This window comes from Pleurodeles waltl, chromosome 10, assembly GCF_031143425.1.
Source record: "Pleurodeles waltl isolate 20211129_DDA chromosome 10, aPleWal1.hap1.20221129, whole genome shotgun sequence".
Taxonomy (NCBI): Eukaryota; Metazoa; Chordata; class Amphibia; order Caudata; family Salamandridae; genus Pleurodeles; species Pleurodeles waltl.
The window spans coordinates 956,169,975-956,182,362 of NC_090449.1; the positions used below are offsets into that span (position 1 = coordinate 956,169,975).

At 44.1% G+C, this 12,388-nt stretch overlaps 1 protein-coding gene across 2 annotated transcripts in view; it reads left to right on the forward strand.

Moving 5' to 3' along the window:
* The window catches only part of MALRD1 (MAM and LDL receptor class A domain containing 1), a 2,469,603-nt gene extending 2,467,917 nt beyond the window's left edge, over positions 1-1,686 (forward strand). For both annotated transcript variants that reach the window (XM_069211777.1, XM_069211778.1), the window contains one exon: positions 1,321-1,686. In XM_069211777.1, coding sequence (XP_069067878.1) covers positions 1,321-1,386 — 66 coding nt within the window. In that variant the 3' untranslated portion in view covers positions 1,387-1,686. The remainder of the gene's footprint in view (positions 1-1,320) is intronic.
* Positions 1,687-12,388: the final 10,702 nt, after the last annotated feature.

Consider the following 12,388-nt stretch of genomic DNA (forward strand, 5'->3'; position numbering starts at 1 on the left):
TGTCAGCCTTAACTTGCTCCCAGGTACTTGTCAAGCACAACCAGATCATCGGGGCTAGTGCTTAGCTCTTTTTTATGCTTTATTGAACCTTAAATTTTAAAAATTCATAGCTCTGGTTCCCTTTATTGGATTTTTGTCATTTTGGGTCATTTTAGTTATTAAAATTAACTCTGTTTTTTCTAAATTAACTTGTGGTTTTTCTTGTGTTGTGTTTTACTTTATTTCTGTTTGATGAATACTTTAAACATTTCCTCTAGGTTAACCCTGTCTGTTCTGTGCCATTGCTACCAGTGGTTTAAGGGAAGGTCAATTTAGTGACTTTTGAGGGTTTACCTTGACGATATTTACTTGAAGTGTGTACTCATTCCCCTCACCTCATACCCAAATTTGTTACACCCTGCGTTTGGGATTTTTTGTTTAGAACTTTCAGCAAACATTCTCCTGAAAATAAATGAAAAATTAGATTTTAAGAAAGAGCATAGTGACAGAATTATTCACACAAACATCTTTCTGCGGGAACGTTTTCCTGAGGAGGAATTCCCCATATGTGTTTAGACCTTGTTGAAGTAATGCTCATTTTGAATGCTTTCTTAACATAACTTAAAGCATCTGCCCTATTTTAATTTCCCATTCATTGTTTCATTGCTAATACCCATTGTCATTACAGAGTGCGTAAATCAGAATTCCATGTTATTTGCACACAAGGCTTTAAAGTCAAAACCATTTGGGCAAGCAGCATAGACCATAATATATACACATATATTGAACACTACAGAAGCCATTTCAGGTGAAAACAGCAGTTTGAAGCCTAAATGGAAATAGCCTTGTAGTAGTAGCCAGGGGCAAACTGTTCAATGCGCCATGGTTCTAGGGCTTTAATGAGTGCAAATCTGGGGCCCATAAAGCACTAGATGATGATTTGAGATGCTTTCGTAAACTTAGCTTCTTCTAAAAATAAACAAATACACACATGACGTGAACATAATGGCAACTAAACTTTAACCATTTTAAAATGGTTATAAGCTATAGTCAATCTAAATGCGAACTATTCACAGTTAGTATATTTGCATGTGCATATGTTAATGCCAATATGAATGCAAAACATTTGACATTCAAAGTAACTTCATCACCATCCAATGGTTAGTTACTTGTAAAATGCTCGTTGCGCCTACTCCTAAAAGTCAGGAATGTATGCATTACCTGTGTTTTCTTTTGAATCTACTGAATCGTATATTTGGCACAAAAATAATATAAATGAAATACTTTGAAAACACTGAGGAGATTTCATTCATAAACAACTTACATTATGATTTGTTTCAGGTATTTTCTGGACAAGAAAATGGAGTCTCCTCTTTCCCCAATCCTTTATATGGCTCTTCAACCTGACACCATCACCACATGATAGCCAACTCTTGCTCTTCAAATGCAAAGAAGAAACAAATCACTTTCGTTTCAAGAAAAAAAATATGATTTATTAATCAAATGGCCTCTGATTATTTCAAGATCAATATGTAAGAGTTTGACAGTCAGCTCCGGCATGCAACAGTCTGCTCATCAGTTAAGGAAATGTTGGTTCTTGACATGCAACTATTTTCGAATTCATGCAAAGGAATATCATGTAATACTTAATTTGTTATTATATTGATACGTATATATATATCATGTTCACAAAATAAAATATTGAGGTTGATACTTATCTTCTTTCTTTTGTGTTTCTCATTTTTGATACGATTATTAATGAAATCCACACCCTGGATAATTAAAAAAAATGTGGAGTTAAAGGTTCAAAGCTATCCTTGTCCACCAAGAGCTGCTGCGGCTCTAAAACGGCGTGCACACTGGGGGTCATTGTCATCTTAACCTCCTTTAAAACCAGTAAATGATAACACATTGCAAGTGGCTCCTTTTACGAGAAACAGAATTGGGCACGAAAGAAGTAATATGACCTGAAAAGGTTTGTGCGGTTGGGACAGGTCAGAAATCCCTTTGTACCACAGGGGATTAGCTCTGATATTGAGTTTATTCACAACATTCTCACGCAATTCTTCTATCAACACCGTTTGAAAGCAGAGACCCTCTTGGGTGGCAATGCACCCTGAAGACAGCACCTCTTATCAATCTGCTCTAGTTCTTACAGTGTATTTCACTTGTACTGTAAAATACAAGCTGAGCGGTTTTTTTTGTATCTGAGATCAAAATGTTTTCAAATATATTTACACTGCAATTTCGTGAGTGAGAAACATTCTCAAAACATTTTTGCGTAAATGCAGGATTTTTTGAAAATACAGCCATAATTATGTAACATTATTTTTAAAAAGTCTTATATCCCTGAGAACTGATGTTTCTCCCAGAAAAGAGCTCAACAAGAACACATCGCATACTTTAAACTAATGATGAAAAATGACTTTCATGCACGCTAATTATGTGCTAAAAATGTTCTCACTTTAACCCCTGGACACGTGAATCCCAGCAGGGGAGCAGCATTATCGAGCCATTATATGCGGCGACTCCAAATACGGAGCAAATCTCGGAACACCAAACTTTAGAATGATGACCCCTGAAATACAGCAAACAGAAATTGGCAAGTTTGAAAAAGACTAATTTCCTGCCACCTTTCCCCTAGGGGAAATCAGAACTTTACCATTCAAATAAACCCGATTCTCTTCAGAACAACGAGGATTTTCATAGCTAGGGTTTAAACAAAACAAAGTCCTAGAACTTTTTTCTGTACTCTTTCTTTGTATCTACCATAACTATATTGAAACATAGTGCATCACATAAGTTGTTGGATCATGAGTGCCTATGAGTGGTTGGTGATGAGAATTCACATGAACACACTGGGCCCGTTAAATAAAGCAAAGTCTTTGTGTAGAGTTCTCAGCAGTCATAGATTTGGATGTATGATGGAACAACGCATGCCATGCATACCTTTATAATGTGGGCTCAACAACGACAGTGTCTTTACCATACATGCCTTCACCACATGTGCCTTAACAGCAAATTTTGTTGTAAAAGCATGTTTGGTAAAGGAACATGCGTGATAAATCCTCCCCCGCCCTGACCCTTACACCAGATACCGTATTCGACCCTGCCCAAGCCCTTAAAACTGCCCCTTCCACCCTCTGCCGTGAGTCCTAACCTGCCCAGCCCTGAGCCCTAAAAGTAACCCTGCCATGTCCTAAAAACGAGTGCGACCCCCAGCCCCCACCCTGAACCCTAAATCGTACCCCACCCTGTCCTAAAAACTACCCGGACCCCTATCCCCTGCCCTGAACCCTAAATCGTACCCCACCCTGTCCTAAAAACTACCCGGACCCCTATCCCCTGCCCTGAATCCTAAAACCTACCCCACCCTGTCCTAAAAACTATGAGACCCTCCTGCCCCCGTCCTGAACACTAAAGCCTACCCCGTCCTAAAAAATTACTCTGACCTCCCGCTCCTGCCCTGAACCCTACTCAGTCATGAACCCTAAAATACACCCTATCCCCCACCCTGTATTAAAAACTACCCGAACCTCCCCCACAAACCCAGCCCCACTTACATCTCCCTCCTCTGCTCCTTCTTCTTCCGCCAGGACACATAGACCGCTTTCTCTGCCACCACCACCGATATGTGTAGTACACGCATGTGTGGTTAACGCATATGTCTGGCAATGGCAGCGTAGTCAATGCATAGTGTTGCATTGACTGTGTTGTAAGTGATGTTTCTCATAGATTTCTGCTCGTGCCTCAGAACAGATCTTAGCCCTGATGCTATTTACCAATACTGGACAGAAATCTCCATCTAGCGGCATTACATATATTCAACCTCACTCATGGGGGGCTCCTGCAACTGAATTTATAGCAAATGAATAACTTCACAACTGTATTTTTTACAATGTGGCACTTGTGGGAGTTCTCGACCCAGTGGTGGAGAGCACCAAAATGAAGAAAATAAGAAACACCATACATCTGACAAAATCCTAACTACCAGACACATTTACTTTACAATCACATAAATACACTCCACTTCAGAGTCATTACCCTCTTCCCTGTGGACTGCCTCACTAATAGGATCCCACACAACGGCAATAGATTCCAAAAAACTGGCATCCCCAGTCAAGAAGAAGAGGAACTTCACTGACTAGGGGAGAGACTTAGTAATTAATTTTGTAGTTGATCATTGCAAGGTGTTATTTTGTCTGCCTCCATGCCCACTCCTTGGAGCGGAGAAGGTGGCCATGTGTCTCAGAGTTTTCAGATCCTATCAATACATTGGGGCCAAGACACGCATGTAGGATCCACAATAAATGATGAGATTAGATGGGGAAGAATTTTTCTAGGATCCAAGTGATAAATTCTATTCCTGGAGGCGACCCTGGATTCTGTCTCTGTCATACCCTCTGCCTAAAAATAATGTCACCTTGAAGCAGCTGCTAAGACGTTTTAATTTCTCCGAACATTTCATACATTACATGTTTGCTCCACTATACAGCACACATAGAATGTATAAAATGTTTCAGAATGTGTGTGTTAATAAGATGTTGTACTGGGAGTTTATATTTCCTGTACAAATTTTGGGCTGAAAACAAGGGGTGTGCGGGGAGCTCCACTCCACTGGCGGAGCTAACGGAGTTTTTGAAACTCCACGCTCCACTTGGAGCGCTGAGTTAGTCCAAAAACTCCAATAGCCCTGCCAGCAGAGTGGAGCTCACCCAGAGCACGCTGCAGTCCAGTTATGGGATGCACAGCGCAAGCGCAGACAGTCAGCGCTTGCACTGTGCAGCCATAACTGGGATGCAACGTGCACCGGAGCCTGGCAGTAGAGGCCAGAGGGAGGCAGCACCTGCAGATTCATCACCTTTAAATGACGAGGAGATGAGGACCCCCTGGAATACCTAGGTAAGTCCTTGTCTTTTTCTTTTGTCGTTGTTTGTGCACACTGGTGCACAAACAAGGACTGAAACAACAGTTTTCACTGCCTAGGACCCTGGCCTGAATGCAGGCCAGGGCAGTAGACCGTGAAAGCTGCAGTTTCAGGCCCCATAAGGGCACGCCGGTGTACAAAGGGGAGCAGGCAGCTTTCCCGGCCTATGGCCCTGACCTGTATTTAGGTCAGGTCCATGGGCAGCAAGAGAAACCGGCCATTTCCAGCCTCTTGTGTACCGGCCTGCCCTGTGTGGACTGCACACAGGACAGCCAGTGCACCAGAGGCCTGAAACTGCAGATTCACTGCCTACAGCGCTCTCCTAAATGTACCCCATCTTGGAAGCAATTAGCAGGGTCAGGCCAGGCTAATCAGGCCTGACCTGTTGAGACGGGCCACTCACCTGAAAAGCAGAATGTCTACAGGGGCGATGGTATGCCCCCGACCTCCTGGAACACCTCACAGCACTTCCTGGTTGACCCAGAAACACCGGCAGGTGTCCCAAAAGGAAAGAGGGAGTGGAAGAGAAAGAGACAAAACACTGCAACGTCTTGCCGGTCCAGTCAGGCACCCTGTATCTTCAGGGGGGCAGGTCATTGTTCAGAGAGTGATAGTAGAGTTAGTGCACTCAACTTCCTTGAAACTGAATCTCTCTTTCTGATATGGGCACAGGAGCGTTAGAAGAACACCTGGATGCTCCAGCACTTTTCTTGCATAATAATACCTGTTGGCGCAATTACTAACACTGCATTACCAAAAACCCAAACTGAGTACAATAAGTACTGTGACACTAGGGCTGGCTTCACAGAGATTCACTGTTGCACACTACAATTAGAAATGTGATTGCACTTATCATGCACAAGAAAGACAAACAAAGGCATTAATTATATCACATATAACTTTCCTGCATGCATAGGGTTAAATTAAAAGGAACAAAAACAATCCAAGAAATACAAATGTCCACTCTGGGTTTAAAAAGTTAGGGTGGCACAGTTTGGTTTGGTTTCACTGTGTGTGTGTGAAAAACCCTTCAAAAGCAAATTCCTCAAACCTGAAACACAGGCATGAATGACCCAATTCAAATCCAAGAGTTATGCTATTAGAGAACGAAAAGTCACGTAAATGCTCTTTTAAAATTGCACTGTCACTTTTTGTAGCACTTGAGCTAAAGCAGATTTCCTGAATACACCAGCTGTTCTAGGAAAGCGCAACGCTCAAAGAACAAACTTCCTGGAGAATACTAGTCACTTAGCTGCAGTCTTTTCCGGAGTGCTGGAGGAATGCCTGGTGTCAGCTGGTACAGGAACAAAGAAAATAATTGCCTCAAAAGTCCTGAATAAGAGGATGACAGCAGGGGTTGGACTGCCAAATCAGATGCTGAGATCAGGAAGCAAAACAAAGCCAAGCAGGGAGACATGCTTCACTCTGCTATTTATAGCCAATCAGGACAGCAGTTGAGTTTCCACATGTGGATGAGTCACCACACCCAATTAGAAGCACATGTCTACATCTGCTCACATTAGCAAACAAGCATTGGTAAAACAAGCATTGATAAAACCAATTGTGTAACACAGCACATTGTGTTTACTTAGAAACATGAAGGTTTAACCAAGAACAGAGATATGATTTAACCCTAATCCCTGGGGATGCTGACAGATAACACAGGAGGCACCATGGGGATTCCTGACATGACCCTGCTTAGTGCTTCTGAGATCTAGCGCATTCAGGACTCCGCAGGTCACAGAACTCTGCCTCCATGGAATTGCACAGAGTTTTTATTCAACTCCGTTGAATTCCACAGAGTCTGACTCTTTAAACTCCACTCAGGCCTACTAAAAGGCACACAGACACCTTTTCACAATGGCACACAAGTTTGTGCAGTGCTTGGCAGCCTTTGTTTGTACCAGTGCAAGGCTAGGGAGCAGTAGCATGCAATGCTTCTTTCTGTCATTGTGCAATGCAGTGTAACAACATTAATTGATGCCTGTCTAGACCAAGAATGTCATATGAAAATCAGTCTTGATCTTACTCCTATAGGAACTGTCTAGCTTGAACTGCCAGGTCAGGTTCCCTGCAGATCAGAACAGAAGCAAGCCATCATCTTTTTTTAACCTACTTAGGTCTCATCATTGAAGTACAGCTTGAGTCCTGTGACACAGTGAGCATAGGACCAACACTTGGGCATACCCGTCACACTTACATTATCTGCTATAGAAACAACAAGGTGATGGAAGAGAAGCTTGAATCAATATCTGCCATTGGTAATTGCTTGAAGCTGCATCCCATACCACCATTTTCCCTGACTATGCTACTCAATCTTGAGAACTGTTATGGGCAAATCAATCTTGGTCCTGCTCCAAAGGAACAGACTAGCCCAAACTGCCAGGCCAGATCCCCTCCAGATGGAGACATAAGTAACACTATACCAGTTTGATCCACTTTGGTCTTATCTGTGAAGTTGCTTGTTTTCCCACTCAGTGGGGAATGGAAGGAGAACCAAGGCTTACGTTCATATGGCTGTGATGGCATGTTGGGCAAAAATCTGTACTGGATTGTGGCCCAGCATAATTATCAATGGCTGGGTTTAGTTCAAGTAATCCACCTATCACTGTTTCATGGTTATTTATCGTGGGGCAATTCACATAACTCAATCTTATAATGCCATGCAATGGTCCTCAAATATGCTTGTCTTTTTCTTGTTTTATTCTTGCATTGCTGGCCGTTCACAACCTGACATCACCTCTATTTCATCTCCAGGCAATGTCTCAACATGTGGATTGGCCACAGCCAGCAAACAGATGCGAGAACCTGGGAAGTCTACAGTCTGGGCATTCATGATTTCTAAAAACATTTCTGTTTTGCTATATGAGTGTCTGGATATGTAGTTTACTATTGCTAAAACAGTATTTATACACATTCTTGATGTCAAAGCAATTGTTCAAATGGTTGCACTGATAGGCCGGATGTCAGTATCATCAGGCTAACAAATGCATCCATACATTGTGCTACTTCATTTGCAGGCATATCCATATGCCTAATGTCACCCACTATATCCACCCATATCATCCAGTTATTGTGTGATCTATAATTGTTCATTGCATCTAAAGCTCTCACACATCAATGCAATGTTAGTCCAATATTGAAACCAACTGGGAGAGGAATTGGGATTTCCTTGAACCATTTGTATTTGGATGTCTTGTTACTCTTTATATTTCTCTCCTCAGCTTTAGTGTCACAAAAACACCTGGGGCCATATTTATAATTTTTGATGCAAAACTGCGCCAATGTCACAGGAATTCAAAGACAGGACAGCGCAGACTACCAGGAAACAACACAGGTGCAGGGTAAGTTGCACGGGGGACAAAAATGCCTAAATGTTAACTGTAAGCAGGGGGAGGTACATACCTACTACACAATGCATGTCAGCCATGGAAATCGGGCAGTGGAAAGGGCAAAGGGGAATGGCACGGGTGCATGGGCTGTGCAGGGGAAACCAGGGGCACAGAACAACACTGTGCCAACAACCTTTGCATGGGGGTACTCTGACATGCCAAGGCTGTCTGAAAGGCCAAGCCAGTCCAGGAGGGTAGGGTAGAACGTAAAACTGGCCTGCTGTCACAGAACAGCTGGTATTGTCACAACATGAACTAGGGCTCAATTTCCAGTCTCAGGCCATATCTGCAAGTGGCATGTATCATTGACAACAGTTGCCACTACAACCTGTGCTGTGCGCTGGTCAAGTAGCAAATAGCAGCTAGGTGCCCAAGGATCAAACACACCCAAAATAGAGGGTTCAGGATGACAACGTTATCAATCCCCTTTAATTCCTACCAAAGTGTAATTCCTGTGAAATGCTCATGTCTATAGGCGCAATAAACATCAGGTATTGTTACTTACATTATGAAGTGCACAGCAGTAATGTCATACCCATGCTGCCCATTCCAGGGTCCACCCCGTGCCTGTGTTACAATAGCTGCAATGCCACTTTGCAACATCCCAACTGCTAAGACAACAGCATTGAGGGGGAGGACATATGTCTAGCTAGTTAAACACACCCGCACAGTCATAAGAGGAAATGGAACTCTGCCAGGCCCATCAGTGCAATGCAATGTAGCACACATTCGCAAACATCAAAATGACACATTACCAATGCTGACACCTGTATTGTGCCATGCCAATGCAATACATAGTATGTGCTTGGTCTCAGCAACGTATGGGTGTATGTCAAATATCAGAGACTGGGTCAGTCCCATATTGTTAAGTGTGGTGCAAGTGGCATAAGAACACCCACAGCCATGCAAGGCCTCACCATGCTAATGGAAGTAAATGGAGGGTTGAGTAGGACAAGAAGGTGGCAACACACAACTTGAACAGAACCTACACCTAGAGGATGTGACGCAGACAATTCCCCAAACTGCCCACACAACATGTGACATGCAGGTGGGGCATAGGCCTGTGAGAATACTAATATTAATGACAGGAACAATGAACAGGAACCAAGATTGCAATGTCTCACTAATAGGAAGTCAGTAACGTCACATTACAACTTTCACAACACAGACACACTAATTGTACAATATCTTATTGCAGAGGACAATGGCTCTCCTGTGGATATGCCTGTCATGGACTTCCCTAATGACATGGATGACGAGCTGACAACCATTACCCAGAAAACCCTCCGATATGTCCTTGGAACCCTCCAGACACCACCTTCAGTCGCAAGGAGGAGCACAGATGCAGCAGCCATCACAGAGGACCTACCCACCACCCCAATAGTACGACCTGCCAGCTCCAACCCAGCTGAGGACTCTGATGACACTGGTACCACCTTTGAGAGGACAATAGAGGGAGTACAGCGCGAGGTGGCCAAGGAGGTGCAGGTGGGGATGCAAAATATGGCAGCCAGCCTTGAGGGGATGTGCATGTGCATGATGTCATCTATAGAGCAGTCAGCAGCCATGCAAGTGCAACAATCCCTTCTGCAAGGACTACAACAATGTGTGAGGGGTTTCACCGCAGCAGTTAAGGAGTTGTCACAACACCTGGCATCCCAAACGTTTCACTGCGCGCACAACTGCAATAATGAACCAGGCAGCCTATTACAGCAATGTAGCTGCTATACTCAAGAACCAGCAGCTCCTCCTTGCTGCACTAATGCCCTTAATAGCCCCACAGTTGGCAGCTACCGGTAATTCTGACTCCACGTCTTCAAACACTGAAGTGTGTGTTGCCCCTTCAAACCCACCACCACCAAGGGCAGAGGAGACAACACACACATCAGAAGATGAAGACGTGGAACAGATCACCTTCACCCGTAGTAGTACCCGGTAGCACCAGTCCAGGCCACATGGGCACTGATTTCCTATGTCCTGTGCTTGTTAACATGCCAGTCTTGCTACAGTTGGTAACATGCACTGTTCTCCAGCACGCTGTTTACCTTACCACTATGCACTGCAATTGTCTCTCACTACCTCGTTGGCAATTCATGTTCCTCTGCACTGAATGACACTTCACCATGGCATGTCCAATGACATGTCCCTCACCATTGCACTTGTGTTGCGTCACAACAGAAGGAGTCACACTAATGGACTTACAATCCTGGACTATGAACATATTGCACTTCAGCATTTTTAAATAAATAGCACTTACACAACCACTTTGCCTCTGTGTAATGTGACACATCAACTGTGTAGGAGTTTTGTGATGTATATAACATGTCAATGGCCACAGAATGTCAATACAACAGTGTAGAAAGAATGTGGCTGATAACTATTCACTGTGGTCTGGATTGTATCATCATCTGTGTTTCCTTAGGCTTATATCTGAAGTTAAAATATCACAAACAGTATAATGCTGTGTAGAACTGACTATGTCGGGTCCAAAGTATATACAAGATGAAACTCAATGTGGCCCACATTTCCTTCAAGACAATCATTATGTATGTGACATCTGCCTCTAAACTTTAATCACACACACACACCATACAGCAGGAATGTATGAGTGTGTTGACAATTATGTAACCTGGGAGTACAATGTAAGAAATGATAGGTGTGAGTTATGTATATAGAAGATTATGACATCACTCAGCTTATCAGGGTTCACATGAATATCAGGCTGCAGGCAGACATCCAAGATTCCAACACAGGACTAAATGATGACAGATTTAAAATCACACCAACCTTTACAGCACATTGGGAACCATAGTTACCTTGAGTGGTGGGTGCAATGGATGGCAGATGCATAGAGAAGTAGCTTTGTTGTAGCTGCCAATGTGACAGCTCATTTGGAAGTGGGAATAACCATGTCAAGACCATGCAAGAATGGGATGTGGATGCAGGGTGGAACACAAATGCAATACTAAATTGACTCTGTACACTCATGCAAAGACCCTGATCCCCAAGCATATGACACATGCTGTAAAGGAGTACATAAAACTTTATTATATCAGTATGAAAGGAAACTTAAACTATGGGAAACACCTAAACTATCCTAACCTATTCTAACTATACATTACCCACAACTGGCCCTAACTACCCTAAGCTACACTTACTTACCACATTTAACTAAACACTCTAAACATCAACCCCCAAAGCCCCTTTATATGACGGGATATGTGTAGGAAAACATATATTAACATGAACATATACTAACTTATCCTAAGCAAATATATATTTTTAGCATTTTTTATTTTAGAAAAGAACATGTAATAATATAACACCCTCCACCCCCAACCCACTCATATTAACTAAACTAACAGCCTACGCTAACCTAACACTAAGGGGGTCATTATGACCTTGGGGGCGGCTCCAGCCGCCCGCAAAGATCTGACCGCCATGCGGCCGCACCCCCGCCGCGGCCATTTGGAGATCCCCGCTGGGCCGGCGGGCGGAAACCTGGTTTCCACCCGCTGGCCCAGCGGGGATCACGGCCGCAACATAGGAGTCGGCTCCAAATGGAGCCGGCGTTGTTGCGGCCGTGCGACGGGTGCAGTTGCACCCGTCGCGCTTTTCACTGTCTGCATAGCAGACAGTGAAAAGCTGCACGGGGCCCTGTCAGGGGGCCCCTGCACTGCCCATGCCAGTGGCATGGGCAGTGCAGGGGCCCCCAGGGGCCCCACGACTCCCTGTACCGCCCGCCTTTTCCTGGCGGTGCAAACAGCCAGAAAAAGGCTGGCGGTCGGGGACTCGTAATCCCCTGGGCAGCGCTGAAAGCAGCGCTGCCCAGGCGGATTAACACCGCCGGGGCAAAAGTGGCGGAATATCGCCGGCCCCGGCGGTGTGACCGCGGCGCTTCCGCTGCAGTTGTAATACGCCTGGAAGCACCGCCAACCTGTTGGCTGGGCTTCCGTCGTTTTAGCCCTGGCGGTCCCGTACCGCCAGGGTCAAAATGACCCCCTAAGTCTCCTAAACCCACTAAAGAAAAGAACGAGGAAAGAGGAGGGAGGGGAGGCAATTATGGGTGAGAATCAAAAAGTCACAAATT